The 23155-nt window shown below is 40.0% G+C and overlaps 1 protein-coding gene across 1 annotated transcript in view; it reads right to left on the bottom strand.

The window, feature by feature from the left end:
• MALRD1 (MAM and LDL receptor class A domain containing 1) overlaps positions 1-23155 on the bottom strand; it is a gene marked incomplete at its 5' end in the record, with an annotated part of 676620 nt that overhangs the window by 516809 nt on the left and 136656 nt on the right. Inside the window, 4 exons of the mRNA XM_080679375.1 lie at positions 3503-3915; positions 7503-7870; positions 8342-8447; positions 8879-9031. Coding sequence (XP_080535501.1) covers positions 3503-3915; positions 7503-7870; positions 8342-8447; positions 8879-9031 — 1040 coding nt within the window. The remainder of the gene's footprint in view (positions 1-3502; positions 3916-7502; positions 7871-8341; positions 8448-8878; positions 9032-23155) is intronic.

Consider the following 23155-nt stretch of genomic DNA (forward strand, 5'->3'; position numbering starts at 1 on the left):
AATAGTACAATAATTAATAAATAATAATACAAGAATAAACTCTGTTTCACATACAACTGTAGACCTACTTTTGCCACCTCTGTATATAAAGTATATTTCTAATGCTTAATGGCCCATGATTACATTTTACTATAATTTTGGAGGGTCAAAATATTAGATAAAATTTAGTATTATAGAAGCTGTAACAAGTAGAGAAGGATATAAAATGGATTTATTAAGAAATTAAACTTGTTTTCTGTTATATACACTCTTATAATAACCTCCATCTAACCTGTTCTTCTCCCTTCTCTAGTCACTTGTTCTTCAGCCAGGAAACCAAGTTTATCACTTTGTATCAGTACTGGATGATGTGTTGACATAAAAAGCTGTGATTATATCTGAATTCAGCTGAAGATAGTGTATGAGAAAGTTAAGATTGCAAAAGGAGATTTATTGTGCTGTTCAACAAGCAACAACTCTAGGATTGTTGCTACACAGACTAAAAGCTAGTCATCCAAATCTTTTCAATGCAAATTCTTGCAACTACACACACCCTGAAGAAAAATGTTATATGAGGCTACACATGTAATTAAACTTTTAGCATTTCTGTACATAATTTCATGGAAAATGGGGTCAAGTTAACATTATTAAATATGGTTCTGTTTAATATACAACATAACTTCAGAAACATTTTTCCCTAGAACTGAAATATGATGCACCATTTAGAATGTAAAAGTATATTCCACAAATGAAAACATAAATTATGATTAAGACTTTTTAAAATATTTCATCACAAAACCACTTGGGAAAAATCTCTTTTACTTTATACCTAAAGATGTTAACATAATTCAATTCTTTCAGAGTAAGTTAGAAAGTTCTGTGGCATTAAGAGGTCTAGCTAAACAATCTTTTCTTTGAAAGCCTATGTCCCCTCCCCATGCCTTCCTCATACTTAAAAACACGTTTTAGAAAAAGCGCTCATGTTAGAAAAAAGTGAGCTGAAGACTGTCAGTCCTGGTTCCTGTGGTGCCCAATAATCAATAACTCCCATTAAACTAGGTTTCTGTAACACTTATCAGTGACTACTCTCCATGTGACTCCATGCCAAGAAACTCATCTTCCAAGGGAAAAGCAAAAGGGAGATTCTCATCATTGATGTTTCTACCTCTCTCCCTCTCTCTTCTTCAATTCTGTATAAGAAAACATTTTCTGTCAGTATGTCCAGAGGTAGGGTAAAAACCCAATGAAGTAATAAATTTTTAACACTGGAAGTTTGAGAGTACATCTGGCTTCAAATACTTGATGAGGAAGTGCTTGAATGAATTTTAATGTTAAATAATTCAAATTGTATTCAAATGTTATAATTCTGATATAATATTTATGGCACATCTTCAATAAAACAGGCAGCCAACAACATCAGGTAATAAGTACTTGTGTGAAATATTATTGTTCATTATGTAGCTACAACCTCATTTAACTATAAGGAAAAATATGACATGTAGTTAAGATCAGATATGACAATCTCATTTGTGTTGCCTTTGTTAGAAATTGTCCTTTCAGAAGGTCAGTAGTATGCTGAGTATTATGAGTTGAAACCTCTTTAGAAACTATGGTTTTAAATTTTCTTCAAAATAGATATAACAACTCTTATTTCATTCAATAGCCGCTACAATTGAAAATGGCTCAAATACCTCCCCTTATTGAAATGTCAATGTGACCATCCACATATGAGTTCCATAAAAAAATTGTTTTGCTGTATTGATTTTTCATGGAAATTTTGAGCTGGCAGTGTAACTTAGGAGGAAGAAAGGTGTCTCCTTTCCAAAAAGCATACTGGAAAAGGGATTAGCAGTGAGTTCTAAGAAATTCTATATAACTTTTTTAAAAATGAAGCAAGTCTTAATAAACATGTTAGATAAACCAGCTTAGATAAAGCAATAAAAATTCTTTAACTTGGCTGGTGTGGCTCAGTGGTTGAGCATCAACCTATGAACTAGGAGGTCAGGTTCAATTCCCAGTCATGGCACATGCCCGGGTTTTGGGATTGATCCCCATTAGGGGGCATGCAGGAGGCAGCCGATCAATGATTCTCATCATTGATGTTTCTATCTCCCTCTCCCTTCTTCTCTCTGAAATTTTTAAAAATCATTTTAAAAATTAAAAAAAAGAATTCTTCAAAAGGAAAAGATAAATAAACTGTCTAGGATGTAAAATTTTAAGCATGCTAATCCAAGAGCAATCTAGGATAGCAAGCACAGTAATCTGAATTAGATAGAAATTTTAAGGATAGAGTTAGAACACTATACTGGTGGCAGAGTACTGGAATAAATGGAACACTGGTTGGCATATATGAATGTATCCCACAATATTAGTACCTAGATCACAGACTTACAGACACAATCTCACTCTCAGAACCACACTTGGAATAGTTAAAAGGTGAATAGCCAAGAAAATACATTTGGGAAAAGGAAATGTTATTTTGACATACTATATTATGTCCATATACAAACCAATTGTATATGGTTTTTCTGCAGTGTGATTTCATTAACACCAATGTAGCATTTAATAATTAGTATGGAATATTATTGGTAATAGAAGAGTAAATAATTTTATAATTAGTATCAATGACCAGCACTGCAACCACCAAACACATTCCAAGAAGTATTGAGATCTCCAGAAATTACAGTATCTAAATGCCATTATTCTCCTTCATAATGCTGTTATGTTATAGTCTTTTCTGCACCATGAAAATCGGGAAATGCCCTCTAAAATATATTTAGAAAAAGTGTGGGGGAAATAGGTAGTTTTACAGAATCCATATATTTTGAAAATTAGCCACATTTTTCCTAAGTTATTTCTTCATTATCTATAAAATTGACAAAAGAGATCTCTAACTTACCCATTTCAGGAAATTGCTGAGAGATCAAATAGTATATGTAAGTAAAAGTCACATAGTATTTGAACTTGATGTTGTCAATTTGACTTTTAGGAGAAGGCAGGTGAGAATTAGAGTAAAGAATATTCCACCAGGAGTAAGAAGACCTAGACTCAAACTCTAGCTCTGCCCCATAGTAGCTCTAGCTTAGCTTAGCCCCATTTTCCAACAAAGCATGCACTCTTCCTGGATTTCCAATGCCTACCTATAAAATGTGAAATATTTAGATGAACTATTCAACATATCATAATTAAGAGTCAGCTTATTACAGAATATCAGAGATGGTGCCAAACTCTTTTTTCCCTCCAGATTTTTTTCAGCACAATTACTTAAAATCAAAGGACCCTGCAGCTGTTTCCAATGCCATGTGTCCATCTTTACAGATTTTAATCAAACATTATTGGGGGTAGTCAAGGAGAAACACAACTTAACAAGCTTTGGTACAGCCTTAATTAAATGATAAAATGCATATCAAAGTAACTCTGATCAAATTCCACTTACTTTAAATTAAAAAATATAGCAACCTTTCATATTCCTTAGACATTATGATGCATTTCCAATACACATTATAAAAGCCATTATCCATACCTGAAAAGGCTGCCTGCTGGGAATGTCGAGGTGTTTCCTTATCCACCTATTGCCTTGATTCCCAAATATCTGCCACAGCAGCTTCCCCCTTGTGTTACTCCAGATTCGCTGGTAGATGGCCAGCCTGTAAACGTGCTTTCCGAACATGTGGTAATAGAAGCGGAAGGTGCAGCTTTCTGTACCAGTGGCATTGAGGACCGGGCTGAGTAAAGCAGCTGTGTTTTGGAAAACCTGTGGCTCCGAAGATTCTATGTAGAGATAGTGTCCTTTAGCTGTGCCCAAAGTATTATCTTTCATTGGCCCTGTATTAAGTGTTGATGTTGGACCCTGGTTCCTGGTCCAATCAAAATCATCTTCTGTATCTTGTTCCCAATTACAAATTCCATTTTCAAAGTTACATTGTAGTTCGGGTGCTGAAATTGGCAATGAATAATAGCAAAAGATAATTTAAGATAAAAATAACTCTGATTAATAATACTAGTTGATATTTTAATCCTGCCAAAGTAAGCAATTTTAATCTAAAAAAAATGCAACAGTAAAGTTTTAAAAAGAGTGAACAAATTCTAGATAACACATCAAGTAATAATATTTTATGGGCTGAAAGTGGAATTATTTTGGTCATTATTTTCCATATGCCATTTATGTTCATCCCTTCCCCATTTCTATTACTATAACTCTAGGCAAATGATCACAACTCAACAGCTGGCTCACTGCAACAAACTTCTGGCTCAGTGGATTTCAATTTTAGCTGAATGTTCCAATCCAGTGAACATTAAAAAAACAAAACAGAAAACACAAAACCCAGAATTCATCTCCTAAAATGTTGATATATTTGGTCTATCTAAATGATAGAGCCAATCATCAGGATACCTCATCAGCTCCCTTGATGATTCTAACATGCAGAGCTGAAAAGAGTCATATTTTAATAGATGTCAATCTTTTGGAGTCCTCTGTGGTATATGGTAAAATTGCTTACATAGTAAAGCCTATCCAAGTACTAGTTGTTAGATACAGGGTGAAGCCCAGGAATGCATGTTTTCAACAAGTACCCAAGATGATATGAAGCAGATACTTTCCAGACCTCACTCTGAGAAACTTCTCTTGGGCTCATCCTGCCCCAGTTCCAAGTGTCCCTGCCATACCTGTGCTAGAATGACCATTCTTTAATGACAGTTCATCATTTTCCTGCTCCAATCAAAACCCTTGAATTGGAGCTCATTTAACCTAAACTTAAATCTACACTCCTCTTATCTTTCAAGCTTCACATTTCCCAAATTAAGTGAACTTCCTGTTTGTCCTTCCCAATGTGCCCTGAGCATTCCACCCCTTTCCCCATCTCTATTTATGCCAAGTGTTATGCCCTGTGTCTTACTAATCCTTAGCTATGTCTCCTCAGTGTGCATCTTTTCTACTCACTGGATTGTAGCTCCTTTAAACTGGAGCTTTGAAACTTCCAATAACCTCAGTCACTAGAAGAATTCAAAGCACTTATGAAGCACTAGCCCCTTATCAAATAAATACCTACATTTATAGGATAACATCGGAATATATTTATTTTTCAAGATGTGAAAATTGTGTCAACACCAAGTATTTCTTTACAATAAATGGGACAGAATGTACATTTGACATTATTTGTAATTAGAATTAATGACTAGTTCCACATTTTAGCTTCACTTACATAATCTAATATTTTTTAAAAATAAATGTCAGCTGTCCTTTATTCAACTGTATTTGGCATCAAAGGTGAACAAATACTCAAACAATAAATAAAAGCATATGTGAATAAATGCAGCAAGGCAAGAACAAATCATCTGTATCTGAAAACTAGAGAACAGGGCTTAGATCTAATGAAGGGAGCCAAGTGAATAAATATCAAATGGAAGAAGAGCTTTCATTTGATATTTCCTCACTTGTGACTAATCAGGCCCAGCTGTGATGTGAACTGGGGACCCATGGTGTACTTTCCAGGTGTCAGTCTTTGGCTGTAGAGCAGAAGGATAATGTCAAGCTGCTGAGTTTCTTGACAGAAAGCCAACAGATTTGTATGTTGCCTGTCTTCATACTGACTACATGCTCAGTCTTCATTTCAAAAGGGAATATGTGTAGCTCGGCCCTTAAAAAAGACCATGACCCTAAACATACTTCAGGAAATATAGTGAGGATTTAGAATGGCTAATGTATTCTATGTAGTACAGTAATATGTCTAGATGGACTGCTGAGAGAGCAACTGACAGTCTAATGACACTACTATTTTCTGTCATTAATATTTAGTCACAAGAATTATATTGATATTTTATGAAGTTAATACTGACAAGTTTGAGGATAATTTGCTTACTTTTAGATAGAGAACACATTTCTTTTAAATCTTCACCAAGAATATGTCCTTGTTGATTTTTGAGAGAGAGAGATGAGAGAGAGAGAGAGAGAGAGAGAGAGAGAGAGAGAGAGAGAACAATTGATTGGTAGCCTTTCATATGCATCCAGACTGGGACTGAAATCCGCAACCTAGGTATGTGCCCTGACCATAAATCGAACCCACAACATCATTTTGGTGAACCATACAGGATGATGTTCTAACCTGAGCCACCCGGCCAGGGCAAAAATTTTTAAAGAGTGGAATTTGGAAAGCTTGAAAAAGATAAAAAGGCTTTCTGAATTTGCAAAAAATAAATTAGATATAAGACAAGCAACACTTCTTATAATAGCCATTGAATTTGTTTATATCCACTCAAACATTAGTTGTGTACTGAAAATCATTGAATTTGTTTATATCCACTCAAACATTAGTTGTGTACTGAAATTTCTGACAATGTCAAAGATCAAATATATGCAAAACTCTCACGATTTATATGCAAATTTCCTAATGTAATGTTTATTATGATGTGCCCAGCATTTTATGGCTTTTCTTTGGTTTATAATTGGCCTCCCAACTTAATAGACACATAGTTGAAATATTAAGTATTGTTGCTATTTCTGCAAAATGAAAGATACAATTTTTCTCCTGATAGATTTTTGTAATTAAAAGATAAAACCACAACTATTAGTTTCTGATTCATATTCAGGACCAAGTGCATTAGGTACTTTCTGGAGCTAAGCTTATGAAGTTTCAAGAACTACATAATTATCAGACACACGAATTTTTTGGTAATTTAAACCATAAACTCAGACTTATCTTTGACACCTTACTCTGTGCTCCCTATAGCCAAAACCTCATCAAATGTCCCTCCTAAATATTTCCCAAAACTTTGGACACTCCATCTCCATCCTTATCACTGTGACAAGCTGCCAACTCCTCTCCTGCTGACTACTGCAATGGCTTCCTGATGGATCGTCTAAATACAGTCTTCTCTAATCCATTTATAACACACCATATCCATAGTGATATTTTCAAATATGCCAATTTTATTATATTAGCTTTCTTCTTAAAAACCTTCAAATAAGGAAGAACTTCCTTAACATGGACTAAAAAGACCTGCAAATCTGGCTGCCCTTTACACCTCTCTCCTTACCTTGCACCCTATTCCTTCTTTCTCCTTGCACAAGCCACATATTAGCTATCTTCCTCTGCCATGCGGTGACATATGGGGACTTTTTCATGCTTTGACTTATTATTTTTCAGATTTCAGCTAAATAATCACTCTAGGAAGTCCAATGTCGCTATTCCATCAAGTCACATCACCCCTATTTGTAAATCTTGTCAAAACTTCCCTTTTATATTAATTTATTAAATATTTGAATAATCTCTTTCCTCACCTAGGCTTTAAGCTCCATGAGGGCAAGGACACTGTATAGGTGTATTTAACATTGTACCACTAGTATTTAGTTTCTAAATCTACATAATAAATATAGATGGCTTTGACTAACTGATTAATTAAATCGCACAAAACGTTCATCGATCCTGGAACGATGTTTAGTGTCTTTGGCTTGATTGGCTAAAGAACAGTAAATTTAAATAAGATCACCACTATCAAATGTGGGAGAGGAACAAAAATATACCTACCACAGTCAGCCTCATCAGTATGATCGCCACAATCATCCACCAGATCACATAACCGAAGCTTGTGTATGCAAGCCTTAGTGTGTCCACACCAGAAATGATCTGGCCCTTCACAGCTCTCCGCAGGGAGGGGAAGGGTACAGTTTTCAAAACTGATGTCATCAATAGCTGAGACCCCATCATAAATACCAAGGCTGACTTTTTCTAGGGTCAGATGGAAGGGGTGAGTAAGGCGCCCAAGCTGAATAGTTGCCTGTGACCACTGGTTGCCCTGGTTATATAAGACTCTCCAGAGCACTGTGGACTCATTGGAATTTTCTACGTGTAGCTGGAGCACAGCTGCTCCCACTGACAGGCCATAGTTATAAAACCTGGAAAAGAGTAAACAAAAGAAATGGATATGATTTACAGGGATAGACTACATATTTAACGTTTACACTCTTTCACTCAGTCAACAATAAATAATTAGTCATCTTAATGGAGGCCTTTATTTCGTGCAGCAATTGTGGCTGCACCTTTGCAAAACTTATCTGCTAAGGTGCATACTCTGACTCTCAGGACCCTATGAGCATTTCTAAAGGAATTTAGTCCAGAAGAGAAGAGAGAAGCAGTGTTGATTAAGTTATAATATATTGCTGAAGGGTAAAAGGCCCTTTCATCTTAAGAAAGAACACAGCCAACACTAATAATGAGCTCTTAAGTAAACTGCTAATTATGTGGAGCTAATGCATTAGTTATTTTTAAAGCAAAACCAAGGGCAAATCATAATATCTACTAAATGCAGCAGTATGCCTGCAAGCAAGGCACTGCTAGGGTGACTGACCATTGTTTGGAATATTTACCAGAAAGAAAGTGTGCACTCTGTTCCTGTCTGGTTGATAGTTGGACTCTGGAGTTTAGCAACTTGTGCCAAGCTGCTGCTTTTCTTCAGAATGAACATAAAATGCCCTATTGGTATACAAAAACAAGTCATATGTTAGCCTATTAGATTATAAAGTGACACATCTGTCTCTTACCCCTACACTATATAAGTTCCATGTCCAAGTAAAATTAAGACCATACAACAATTAAAAATCAATGAAAGTGATTGTTAGTCAAATTTGCTCTTATAAATATTAAACTATGATCTATATCAAGGTCTAAATGATGCCAAAACAATTGGTAATTTAAGTTAACTCAGCCAAAAAGTATACCTATGCTCTACCCCCACCATCCGTAAAGGAATAATCCCATGCAGACAACATGCGTGTAACTGACAATGCTCAAATGCCCTACTATTTCTCATGGTAACATAGAATGTTACCTGCTTCTCTTTCTTTTCTCTGACCTGACCAAAGGGGAACTGAGGTCCTTCCCAAGAGCCTTTGCTTATTTCTTACCTTGAGCAGTATTGTGAGTATGATCATAGGGTGGGGCCTGTTGCTCAAAATCAGCAGAAAGGTTACTTCTGGAGCTCCATATCCAGTCAAAATGGTCACCGCTAATTGCTTCAAACCAACCACAGCTATTTGCTTCAAAGTCACATTTGGAAACTGAAGAACAGAAATGTGGCTTTTAGGTTGGCTCTCCAAAGTGCTCGCACACTTTACAAAGGGTAGAGTTCAATGGAAACCACCTTGTTCGGCTTCTCTAAGTATATCAAAGAACATACTTTAGCCGAAACCGGTTTGGCTCAGTGGATAGAGCGTCGGCCTGCAGACTGAAGGTCCCGGGTTCGATTCCGGTCAAGGGCATGTACCTTGGTTGCGGGCACATCCTCAGTGGGGGGTGTGCAGGAGGCAGCTGATCGATGTTTCTCTCTCATCGATGTTTCTGGCTCTCTATCCCTCTCCCTTCCTCTCTGTAAAATATCAATAAAATATATTTAAAAAAAAAAAAAAAAGAACATACTTTAGGAGAAAAAGGATCTCTCTGGACCTGAAAAAACCTGGAGTTGTGCTTATCATACTGGAAATTGATAAGGTAGAATTATCAATTTTAAAAATTCATTTTTTCCCAAATATCCTAAGCAGCAGTATCATTCAGCCATATTGTTAATAGAATTGCCAAAGTCTGTCTAATTTATTCTGATACTCATGTTAGTTTATCTGCTGCTACTATGTCATCTGGAAGGCTGAATTATTCCTATAGAGTACTTTCACAAAACCATGAGGGCAGCTACTTCTAAAAATATTTAGTAACTGAAAAATGTAGATCCATTACATTTAATTAATGTTCACCTCTGGATTTTACAGAACTTAATATTTCCTAAAGCATTATATGCATTGCTTAATTTGTGCAGGGCAAAATAATTTTACACAGTTTTCAGGTAAATATGCAGAAGAATAAGTTAACTTCAGGAAGAAAAGAAGAGGAAGAGGAGGAAAGAAAGGGAAGTTATAATAATAGCAGTATAGTATTATAGCTAATGTTCAATGAATACCCTATGTAATAGATCCTGAACTACTGAATGCTTTATAGATCTAACTTTCACATCAGCCATATGGGGGAAGTATTACTATTATTACTATTATGATGATGATGATGATGATTATTATTAAGAGGAAGAAAGGAAGGTTTAGGGAAGTTATTAACTTAACCAAAGTCATATAATCAGGAAGTTGGAGAGAGGGATTGAAATCCAAATATTTTGACTCCTAGTCTAATATTCCTTCTGCAACTGTTGACAATAACTGTTAAATATCATTAGATTGAAAAAAAGGATAAAGCAAAATGGCATAATCTAAATTTGCTTAGTGTGGATGTTCATCTGTTATTATATACTAGTGGCTCAGTGAACGAAATTCATGCACATTAAAAGGGAATTAATTAGAGGAAATATTTTAATATTGCTATTTGCCCTTTCTCTAGAATAGAAGTGTCAGAGATTAAAGAAAATTAGTAAAATGTATATGAAAACCTTCCTCCTGTCAGAGTCTGAGGCTCACCACGGGACCCAGAGTCAAGTCCCCGCCCACCCACGCGTGCCTCCAAATCACATGAGACCTAGACCTGTCTGGCCCCACCCCTGTCAAGCCCTGCCAGGTGGGGGATGCAGGATACAGCCTCAGGTCCCCCATCAAGCCCCACCGGGCAGGGGACACAGGATGCAGCCTCACATCCCCATCAAGCCCTGCCAGGCGGGGGACGAAGTCTCCTGCTGATCGCGCGTAATGACCATTTGCATATTAGCCTTTTATTATTAAGACTGGAGGCCCAGTGAATGAAATTTGTGCATGGGGTGGTGTCCCTCAGCCCAGCCTGCACCCTCTCCAATCTGGGACCCCTTGAAGGATGTCCGACTGCCCGTTTAGGCCTGATCACAATCCAAGACTGCTGGCTCCCAAATGCTCGCCTGCCAGCCTTCCTGATTGCCCCTAATCTTTTCTGCCTGCCAGCCTGATCACCCCCTAACCACTCCCCTGCCAACCTGATTGATGCCTAACTGCTCCCCTGCCAGCCTGATTGCCCCTAACTACCTTCCCTGCAGGCCTGGTATCCCCCAACTGCTCTCCCCTGCAGGCCTGGGTCCCTCCAACGGCCCTTCCCTGCAGGCCCGGTCACCCCCAACTTCCCTCCTCTGCCAGCCTGGTCACCCCTAACTGCCCTCCCCTGCAGGTTTGATCGCCCCCAACTGCCCTCCCTTGCAGGCTTGGTCCCATCTTATGGTGGCCATCTTGTGTCCACATGAGGGCAGCCATCTTGTGTGTTGGAGTGATGGTCAATTGTATATTACTCTTTTATTAGATAGGATAGAGGCCTGGTACACGGGTGGGGGCCAGCTGGTTTGTCCTGAAGGATATCCTGGATCAGGGTGGGGGTTCCCTTGGGGCATGGGACAGCCAGGGAGAGGGGCCTGTGGTGGTTTGCAGGCTGGCCACACGCCCCGTTGACCCAAGTGGAGGCCCTGCTATCTGGGATTTATTTATCTTCTATAATTGAAGCTTTGTAGCCTTGAGCGGAGGCCAGGGCTGCGGGAGCTTGGCTTCCTCCATTGCCAGGGAAACCCAAGCCTCCTGCTCACTCCATGGCCACAGCCATCTTGGTTGAGTTAATTTGCATACTCACTCCTGATTGGCTGGTGGGCGTGGCTTGTGGGTATAGCGGAGGTACAGTCAATTTGCATATTACTCTTTTATTAGATAGTATATGCATTACCTATGGACATAGACAATAGGGTGATGAAGGCCTGGGGCAGGACAGGAACAGGATGGAGGGGGCAATGGAGGGGGGAAAAGAGACATTGTAATATTCTCAACAATAAAGATGTAAAGAAAAACCCAAATGGGTATAGCTGTGTTTCAATAAAACTTTATTTAAAAAGCAGGTGGAGCTGGATTTGGCCTGCAGGTTGCAGTTTGCTGACCCATTTTATTTTATTTTATTTCATTTTATTTTATTTTATTTTATTTTATTTTACTTTATTTTACTTTACTTTACTTTATTATTTTAAAGAATAGTTTATTGATTTTTAGAGAGAGAGAGAAAGGGAATGGGGGGGGGGGAAGAGAAAGAGGAACATCAAAAGGCCCACAACCAGGGCATGTGCCCTGACAGGGAATCTGGCAACCTCCTGGTGCAGGGTACAATGCCTAACCAACTGAGCCACACCGGTCAGGGCTGCTGACCCCTTTTAAATAAGTTTGCATTTCTGCTAGGATATTATCTAAGTCTAAGAACTTTTTTGTTTTGTTTTGTTCATTCTCAGAGTGTTTCCCCCCAAAAAAAACAGCATCTAATTTTTATTTCACATGTACCATATGTTTTCCTAAGTCTGAATATAGTAATAATAGTTTTGTTTTTAAGTTTTCCCCCCTGCATATTGTTTCCTCAAAATTCTTTTTGTTTTTGTTATATTAGAGGTTTTTCTCAAATATTGATGACCCCTGGTTATCTGCTCATGTCTAAGAGATTGAATAGCATTCAGGGGTCCTCAAACTTTTTAAACAGGGGGCCAGTTCACTGTCCCTCAGACCGTTGGAGGGCCGGACTATAGTTTAAAAAAAAAACTATGAACAAATTCCTATGCGCACTGCCAGCCCGGGACGAGTCGGCTGCTAAGCAGGACAGGCAGCGGCACCTGGCGGGCCGGATAAATGTCCTTGGCGGGCCGCATGTGGCCCACGGGCCGTAGTTTGAGGACGCTTGGTAGCTGTTGCCTCTGTGGTGGGGGAGGTGCTGACTGGGGCATAAGGAAACTTCCTGGGGAGATGGAGATGTGCTCTATCTTGAGTGAGGTGTGGGTTGCCCAGGTGTATACAATTGTCAAGAGCCATTATACTGGCCACTTAAGACCTTTGCATTTTCCTATAATGGCTTAAACAATATAAAAAATGGTTTATGAAAGCAAGCTGCTGAGCAGCCCTATGCGAGGTCGGGGTGTGTATGAGGGCTGGTTGTCTCAGGGGCTCAATACAGAGAGTTGAGGTTGGGCTGTTTCATTGGGAAATCTCTGATGCCAACCTGTTTAGGTATTCTTTTCTTGGTGAGTTGGACCCTGGAACAGAACTAATACAAACAGGAAAAAAACAATTTGGAGAAAACAGTATGCAGGGAGAAGAAAATAAAAAAATAGTAACAAAATACTTGTTAATATAGTCAGAGATTGAAGGGAATAAAGTCTAGATCAGCCGTGGGCAAACTACGGCCCAAGGGCCGGATCCGGCTGTTCTATCCGGTTCTCTTGCGCTCCCCTCCGCTCCTTTACTTTGCATTTATATTAGTTCACACAAACACTCCATCCATGCTTTTATTCCGGCCCTCCGGTCCAGTTTAAGAACCCATTGTGGCCCTCGAGTCAAAAAGTTTGCCCACCCCTGGTCTAGATTGTCCTGTCTGGAGAGTTTAGCCCTGACATCACTGTCTGGGAGCCAGAGGGGAGGGGCACCAGGTGATGGGAGAGGAGGAGGGTTTCCAGCATTCAGGATGGAGCAAATAAGCTGCTGGTGGGTCACAGGGCTGCCCCTCCCAGTTGTCCTGCAGTGTCCTGGGTTCAGAGACCCTGTTTTATTCTCTCAGGACAATGAACCTTCTGTCTTGTTTGGGGCAGGGGCAGGGCAGCTGCCCAGCTGTTTTTGGCCCCAGCTTTGTTCCCACTTCCAGGGGTACTTAGTTCATTAACACGGGCACCTTTGGGGGTTTTCTGAGGTAACTCCTGGTGCCCCTTAGCTTTTCTCATTCCTGGCTTAGGGTTCACTTCAAGGGCAATGTTCTCGGGCTGCTAAGGCACGGACCACATTCATCCGCCTTCCAGATTTAAATGTTTGTTGCTGTTGTCCCTTTTCGCTTTATTCTTTCTGATTCATACTGTGGTAGGCAGAATAATGGCCACCAAATGTTGCCTGCGGTGCCACCCGCCTCCTCCGGAGCCAGGCACGCTCTGAGGGCAGGGTATTCCCACAGGCCTAGCAGGAAACAGCTCGGGGAGGGCGCCTCAGAGCACCTCAGGGACTGACGGAAGTGGGGGGGTGTCATGGAGGTGGTGCCTGCGCTTCTGTTAACTTACACAATGTGTTTTATACCACAGCACGTGGTGGCAGCTGTGAGTGGCACCAAGCAGAGCCTGCGGGCCAATGGGAGTGCTCACAGCCACCGCTGCTGCCATGTGGGGAGTACAGGCCGCCCTCCACGGCTCCCTCACCCCGCGTCCCCGCTGCCACAAGTCCCCACCCACCTGATCCTGCTGTGCATGCAGCCTGAAGGAACATTATGTGACAGCATCCAGGCAATTAGCATATTCCTCTCTTATTGGTATAGATACCAATGCAAAATGAGGCTCACTCCCACTGATGATTATTACATTGAAATCCTTGTTCACTGGCTATTCTTATCCAAGGATATACTACCTAGATGTTCTCTTGTAAAAGAACTTGGGAAGTAATCAGTATGTTTTAGGGGCTATAAGTATACACTAAATCACTCAATGAGATTTTAAAATTTAAAACAATAAAGGCATTTAACCTAATTATAAATCACTTTTATAATCTCATTATAAATTTTGAAAATGTTAATTCTACTCAAGGAAGAATATGAGGTGAATAATAACATTACAAATATATTCTAATTTTAATAGTTTCTATATAATACCTTATTTCCAAAATATATCTGTTTTCTGTCAAGTTTCCTAGCTGAAAATATGTCCAGCAGAGTACTTTCAAATTTCATCAAAAGTCAATGGGAGGAGACCACTTTGTAAGTTATATGATTGTCTAATCACTACAGTGTATACCTGTAAATAATACAAAGTAATATGTAATGTAAACTCTAATTGAAAAAGAAAGCAATTAGAATATATGGATACAGTTAAAAATAAATATTTTTAAATGTTGCCTAAACTTTAATAAACAAGGGATGATGATATGCCAGTATACATACAGAGACACTTAGAAATAAGCAAAATGAAGAAAGTACTGCTATATTTACAATATAAATTTCTCAAGTAAAATTTAGAAATCTATGGTGAAGCATATTTAAATGCTACTTGAAGTGAGAAAAATGACAAATATAACAAGTTAAGAATTAGAATAAGATCACATTTTTAAAGGCCATTTCTATTTGTGAATATAAAATATACCAATAACCCATAAATGTACATAAATTCCAGAGGTTTCAAAGTATGGAATGCCATTTCAATCCCTGAGGAAGCAAGTGTTTTTGTTTCCAATTTCAGACAATCTTCAAAACAGTTCTTGTATACAAATATAGAAAGAAAACTAAGTATTGCCATTGTATAATATCTATCCCCATAGCTACTTGGAAAGGGGACCTTATCATCTGCTATCCAGGGAGATATTGCTGTGGAAATAAACGGATATTCAAATGGTAGTAAAATTTAGGAACTATAGCAGCAATTTTGTAATTCTCTTACACAAAGCTCTTCAAAAATAGTAATTTCAACAGATGATTATGCTGTTAAATTTCAAATATGTTGTAGTATATTTTGTTCCTAAATATTTAGATTTCTATACACATTTAAAAATCCACCTCAAGTGATCACATATGTAGTAATCAGATGAAATTAACCTCTGGTTAGCCATTAATCAAACAAACTTCATTAGAATGGCTTTTGAAAATTATGTATATCTTTTTCTGACAGAAATACAATATCCTGGGTGTGTTTTAATAATTGAAATTTGAGGACTGTTCACTGTTTCAGGAGCATCATTAATGACTATCTCAATTATTATCATCATCAGAATTACCACAATTTGTAATAACAATTGCAATTACTATTTACTCAGGGATTATTATGTACCAAGCTTTGGGCTAGAAGTTATTACATTCATAGCAGGATGCCAACACAGAATTTCTAAAAATTACACATGACTATTTTATAGCTATGAGTAGAAAAGCAAGTGACTCTATAGCAACTTTCCATTATTTTATGTAAAATTACCCTTGTGACCTCAATTAATTATGTAAAAATAATTTCAGTAGATAACCCGGGGGAAAAGATGTTAGGGATATTTGGTGGATGACAAATAATTCCATCACCCTACACTCTCTTTGTCATTTTTAGAGCTTTTTCACTCAGGCAAAGGAGAGTTATGCATGGAGGAGCCAAAAAATCATGTGAGGTTAAAAAAAAAAAAAATCCAGAATCAGACATTGTCTCATTTCATATTCACTGTCTTATAGCTTTTCTGATGGTTTCAGATGATCCTTACAGAGGTTAATTTGTAAAGGATAAACATAAACTGGACAAAGAGGAAGTCTGAACTGATAATTTGGACTTTGCAAAAAGACTTAAAATATACAGGAAGAGCCTCTTAACATTTACCCAAAGGTATTGAAAAGTTTTTATATGACCATAAAAAAGCTGTGCATGAGTGCTTATAGAAGCTTTCTTCATAATTGCCAAAACTTGGAAACAACCAAGATGTCCTTCAGTAGATGAGTGGATAAAGAGATGACGGCACATCCAAACAATGGAATATTATTCAGTGCTAAAAAGAGATATGCCATCAAGCCATGAAAAGACACAGATGAAACTTCAATGCATATTGTTAAGTGAAAGGAGTCAAACTGAAAAGGCTACATACTATGTTATTCCAATTATGGCATTCTAGAGAAGGCAACACTATGGAGACAGTCAAAATGTCTGTGGTTGTCAGCAATTGTGGGTGCAGGAGCGATGAACAGGAGAAGCACACGGGATTTTTATGGCAATGAAAATACTCTGTATGATACCATAATGATGGCTACATGTCATTATACATTTGACCAAGCCCATAAAATGTACACCACCAAGAGTGAACCCTAATGTAAGTTATGTGTTTGGGGTGATTATGATGTATCAGTGTAGGTTTATCAATTGGAATAAATGCCCCACTTTGTGGGGTATATTAATAATGGGAGAGGCTATGTATGTTTGTAGATTGAGAGTACATAGGAAAACTCTTTACCTTTCCCTCAATTTTTCTGTGAAACCAAAACTGCTCGTAAGAAGTCTTAATAATTAATATGTACTATAAAGGAAAAATAAAAACAGAATTCATAGGAGGCAATATATCTTGACACATCATGTGCTTGAACTTCAAATTCCCTCTGATCTTAGCCACATAGGCACAACATGCTCATATTTAGAGGAAGAAAGAAAAATGGATAAATAGACCAGTAGCAATTGTATAAAGTTAGAAACCTAGAGCCCAGTTGAGGGCTGCCACTGTGATTCATAGAGAGATCTGAACCAGCAAAGACATAAATGTAGTGAGGAAGACATTTATTCAAAATATATATGTCATCTTATTTAATCCTCGTGAAAAATAGAAGATATTGTTCCATTTTAGAGATGAGAAACGTAAGATTAAAAGAGGAATCTATACTAATAAAAGGGTAATATGCTAATTAAAGCGGACGTCTTCCAGACATCCTTCTGGATGAAGTCACAGTGGCTGCGAGGATGCATGGCAGGCAGCCATGGCGGCAGCTGCCAGGGCCCAGGGCAGGCCGCTGCCATGAGGCAGGCCGCGAGGCAGACCACCACCACAGTGACTGCGAGGGCCGAGGGCAGGCTTCCCCGGAGGCCAGAGGTGGCAGCAGCAGTGGCAGGGTGATGGGGGCAGGGTGAGGGGGTGGCACCTTCCCCTGATCACCAGTCGCCTCCTGCAGAGGGAGGCCAGAGGCAGCAGCAGTGGCTAGGGTGATGGGGGCATGCCTTCCCCTGATTGGCCAGGTCACCTCCTGCAGAGGGAGGCCAGACTGAAGCTGTCAGTAGGACATCCCACCAGGAGTCCCGGATTGGAGAGGGTGCAGGCCGGGCTGAGGGACCTCCCCATGCACGAATTTCACGCACTGGGCCTCTAGTCTTACATAATAAAATGCTAATATGCAAATAGACCGAATGGTGGAACAACCGAACAATTGAACAACGGGTCACTATGACGTGCACTGACCACCAGGGGGCACGCGGAACATGGCAGGCATCAGCAACTGGTGGCAGAGTGCAGAACATGGCGGGTGTTGGCCGCGGTGGGATGGTGGAGCAGGTGAGCAGGGACGCCAGACCAAGGCAGGGTGCCAGTCACTGTCATCGAGGCGAGCTTGTGGTGGTTACTGAAAATTCTTTGCTCCCGTCCAGCGCTTGCACCTGCTGCTGGTGCTGGCCCTGCTCACACCTACTGCCAGCGCCAGAGCTGCCGCTTGCACCTGCTGGTGGTGCTGGGCACCAGCCCCAATCACTGGGCACCATCAGCAGGTGCAAGTGGCAGCTGCCAGCCCCAATCATCCCTGAGGGCTTCCACCTTCCCCTGCTCCTGAGGGGCAATCCGGGCCAGCAGCCACCTCTTGCACCAGCTGTCGGCAATGGCCCTGCTCATACCTGCAGCCAGTACCGGAGCTGCTTGCACCCTCAGCCAGAGCCAGAGCCACTGCTCGCACCCGTATCTGCACCCAGCACCGGCCCCAATCACTCGGCGCCATCAGTGGGTGTGAGCAGTGGCTGCCAGCTTGGATCACTCCTGAGGGCTTCTCCACCTCCCCGTGCTCCTGAGGGGCAATTGGGGCAGCAGCTGCTGCTCACACCCACTAACGGCGCTGGCCCCAATCGTTCCACGCTGTCAGCAGGTGCGAGCGGGGCCGGGCCGTCAGCATGTGGGAGCAGCAGCAGCGGCGGGAGGAGGGCTGCTGGCAGACAGGGGATTGGGGACCGCAGCAGGAGGGGCTGGGTCCAGAGGATGGGCCGAAACCCGCCCTGTGCCCACCGCAGCCTCGTGGCCCACAGTACCTTTTAAGGTGCACAAATTCGTGGACCGGGCCCCTAGTAACATATAATTTCTTAGTTCTCATTATTACTGACACAATTCCAACCTAGAATTGATGTCAAAGTCCATGCTCTTAAAATAATTATTCTGCCCTAGTAATCAAAAATATGATAGCTAATAATTTTTAATAAATATTATATGCCAGGCACTGTGCTATATATTTTAATGCAAGATCATATATAATCTAAACATTTATGTTTATAGGACCTGTTGTGGAAGTAGATTTTAAACTATATAATAACAATAAGTCCACTAGACTTACTGTCCGTTTTTCTTTAAACTTTTACTTTTTTCTCTAGATTTCATGACCCTACTGGTGCACGGAGAACAAAAGTTAATGGAGTATTCTAGTATGTTGCCTTAAGTTCATTGAGGTTGTGCTTTATTTGACTAAGTAGAGGTTATTACAGATGCATTAATACTATATGTATATCCTATTTTAGGACATGTTCTCTACTAATTGTATTAGTAGAGAACCGCTAGCAGGTGACCCCACAGGTTGAGAACCGCTAGCAGGGTCACCTAAGACCATCAGAAAACACAGATATTTACATTACGATTCCTAACAGTAGCAAAATTACAGTTATGAAGTATCAACAAAAATAATTTTATGGTTGGGGGTCACCACAACATGAGGAACTGTATTAAAGTGTCGTGGCATTAGAAAGGTTGAGAACCACTGCTCTAAACCATCCCTTAAGGATTTTTAAACAGAAAAGGGTCATGAAAATAGAGTGAACCCATCTACAATTGAGGGCAAGTTACTCTCCTATATAATAAAAGACTAATATGCAAAGTGTCCAGTCAACCAGTCAGCTGTTCAACCAATCAAAGTGTAATATGCTAATGATATGCTAAGGCCGTTCAACCGCTCTCTATGACATGCACTGACCACCAGGGGGCAGATGCTCCAACCAGTAGGTTAGCTTGCTGCTGGGGTCCGGCAGATGGGGACTGAGCAAGACAGGTGGGACACGCCTTGGAGCCCTCCCGTGGTCCCTCCCTGGCTGGCCAAACTCCCATGTCCCTCCCCGGCCCCAATCGTGCACTGGTGGGGTTCCTCAGCCTGGCCTGCACCCTCTCGCAATCCGGGGGATGTCAAAGAGCTGGTTTCGGCCCAATCCCACAGACCAGGCCGAGGGACCCCACTGGTGCACAAATTCGTGCACCAGGCCTCTAGTACTGTATAATTTCTCCTTCTAACATGAAGGTCACACAAGTTTTTTTGAAGCCCATTGTAAAAGGGATCCTTAAGCTCAGGCTTTCTTAGCTGTTATGCAAACCCACTTCATATGCACATCAACTTTGGCCCCTTTATGCTGCCCCTGGGACTTGGAGTGTAAGAGGAAGCAAGGCAAACATGATGCTCGTGCTGTTTACTATACCATTAGTAATACAGTCCTTTGTCTCTGATCTAAGAGCCTCACCTCTTCTGCCATCATCCATAAAACTATAGCAAACTAACTTGTTTGCTTATAAAGTTTAAGAACCTTCACAATTCTGACATACATACTACATTAAATAATATATATAAATAGCGCCTACCATTAAGGAACACAATTACTATATCATGTGGTAATAGCATGTTTAGTTTTCTGAGAAACTGCCAAACTGTCTCCCAGAGTGCTGTACTATTTTGCATTCTCACCAATGATGAATGAGAGTTCCTGTTGCTTCACATTCTCACCAACATTTGTTGTGGTCAGTATTCTGGATTTTGACCATTCTGATACGGTGTAGTGGTATTTATTATTGTTTTAATTTGCATTTCTTTGATGATATATAGCATGGAGCATATTTTCATATATTTATTTGCCTCTGCAGATCTTCTCTGGTGAGGTATCTGTTCAGATCTTTGACCCACTTTTTTAACCAAGTAGTTTTCTTATTGTTGAGTTTTAAGAGGTTTTTCTTTTATATATTTTAGATAACAATCCTTTATAAAATGTATCTTTTGTAAGCATTTTCTCCCAGCCTGGGCTTGTCTTCTCATTGTCTTGAGATTGTCTTTTGCAGAACAGAATTTTTTAATTTCAATAAAGTACAGCTTACCAATTATTTCTTTTGAATTCTTATCAATTATTTCTTATCAATTATTTCTTTCTTATAAATCTATCTTTTGGAAGGAATTATACTCAAGAGTTGTACTTAACCTAAACCTAATTAGATAATTTGGGTGATTATTCTAGATTCTTGAACTGATGACATTTAGCTGAGCTTTTAAACTTTTTATTATGGCTATAGTAGAATGAGATCCTTGGAAACCTTGAAAGAGGGTGAATGCATTTTGCATATTAGAGAAACCTTGGGGATCCAAGATTGAACTGTGGTAGGCAGAATTGTAAAATAGACCTCATTATCACCATCCCTGCTGTGACAACTGTTACGTTATGTTACATGGCAAATAGATTTTGCAGTTGTAACCAAGGTTACTAACCAGTTGACCTTAGATAAGGTGATATTTGGGTGAGCCAAACCTTATCAATAAGTCCTTTAGAAAAACATTTTTTTTCTAACCTGGCCTGTGTGGCACAGTGGTTCAGTGTTGACCTATAAACCAGGAGGTCACAGTTCAATTCCTGCTCAGAACACATGCCCAGGTTGCGGGCTAGCTCCCCAGTAGGGGCCGTGCAGGAGGCAGCTGATCAATGGTTCTCTCCCATTGATGTTTCTCTCTCTCTCCCTCTGCCTTCCTTTCTCTGAAATTAATAAAAACATATTTAAAAAATATTTTTCTCCAAATACGTTCAGAAGAACTCAGAAAGACTGAAAGTATAAGAATGTAACATATCATTGCTAGCCTAAAATTACGAAGTTCTTCCCTCTATTTTCCCCCATTGCCTTTATCATGCTTTACTTATTTCTATACCATATGCCCCTTCTAAAAGAGTATGCCATTTACTTATTCATTATAGTTTCAGTCACTTTCCTACTAGAAGCAAGCTCTAAGAAGAGATGGATGTCTGTCTGTTTTACATGTTGTAAGATATTAGAAAATTTCTGCCACATAGCAGACATTCAATACACACTTGTTGCAAGCATCTGTGACCTTTCTTTTTCCAAAATAAAATTTTAATTATTTCTCAAATTTTTGGTTCTATTACAGAGTTGAATTTATTGAGTTGGTACCCCAATACAATCTTACTTACCAGCACATCCACTCCTAATTTTTAAATAGGTTTTACTTTTGATACAGTTTACGAATTGTGAGTATCTCCTTGGGTTCAATATTTGATCTTTATAATCCTTTAATTATAATTATATATTAATTACCTCAAAGCAGTGTTAATTATGTATGTATACTTCATTTGGAATGGAAAACTTTAAGTGGTGTCTTTAATGTCAGAGTTTTGTTTTTAAAAATTGCCTCTTACTCTACACTTTCTTCCCGGTAAACCCCAGAAATATTAAAGCTTCAATTACTTTATTTCTGTCAATGAATCCAATTATTATTGCTCCAACCCATTACTTTCTTGTTAGTGCCACAACTGTCTAAAATCCTATCTAATAAAGAGGGAACATGCTAATTGACCCTCACGCTGTCACAAAGATGGCGGCGCCCACAGGAAATAAGGAGGGAATATGCTAATTGACTGCAGCACCCTCAAAGATGGAAGCACCCACAGCCACAAGATAGCAGCGCGCAGTCCCATTAGCCCTGCTGGGGCGGCAGGCATGCGGCAAGGCCGGGCCCACCCCCAGGCAGGCCCAGCCACTCCACGCGCCTGCTTCCGAAGTCCCCCAGTCCCCTCAGTCCCCTCAGTCCCCTCAGTCCCCCAGTCACCCAGGGCCGGCCTGAGGCACACCCAAGCCTCGGATGGCAGCTGCCCAGCCACCCATGGTCACCCAAGGCTCAGGTAACCAGGGCCGGCCAAGGCTTGCACTGCTGGCAGTGGCAGCAGCAGAGGTGTGATGGGGCATCACATTCCCCTGATCGCCGGGTCGCCGCCTGCCCCTGAGGGCTTCCAGACTATGAGAGGGGACAGGCCAGGCTGAGGGACTCCCCCTCCAGTCCATGATTTTTCATGCACCGGGCCTCTAGTATAGGTAATAATGATCTCCTCCTCAACCCTGCTCCCCTCCTCTCACCAACTCTACATCTGTAACTCAAGATAAAAACTCAGAAGCATTACTTAAAACATCCCTTCCCTATCTTCCAAATACATCAAGTATTTCCTTACACTTAGATTTATTTTTTTTAATTTTATTATAATGTATCTCTATACGCCAGTTCAGTCTATGATAATCTCATCTTTACTCCAAAATTCTCCTGTCTGAAACCATTACTTCCTTATTCACCCCTTCAATTCATTCTATACCCTACATCCAGGGTATAAACATTTAAAGAACTTAATAATTCAAACTTGATCCCACAATTGCTTTTAAAAATCCTTAAATAGCTTCCCTATTATTTAG

This window comes from Plecotus auritus (assembly GCF_963455305.1).
Source record: "Plecotus auritus genome assembly, chromosome: 1".
Taxonomy (NCBI): domain Eukaryota; kingdom Metazoa; phylum Chordata; class Mammalia; order Chiroptera; family Vespertilionidae; genus Plecotus; species Plecotus auritus.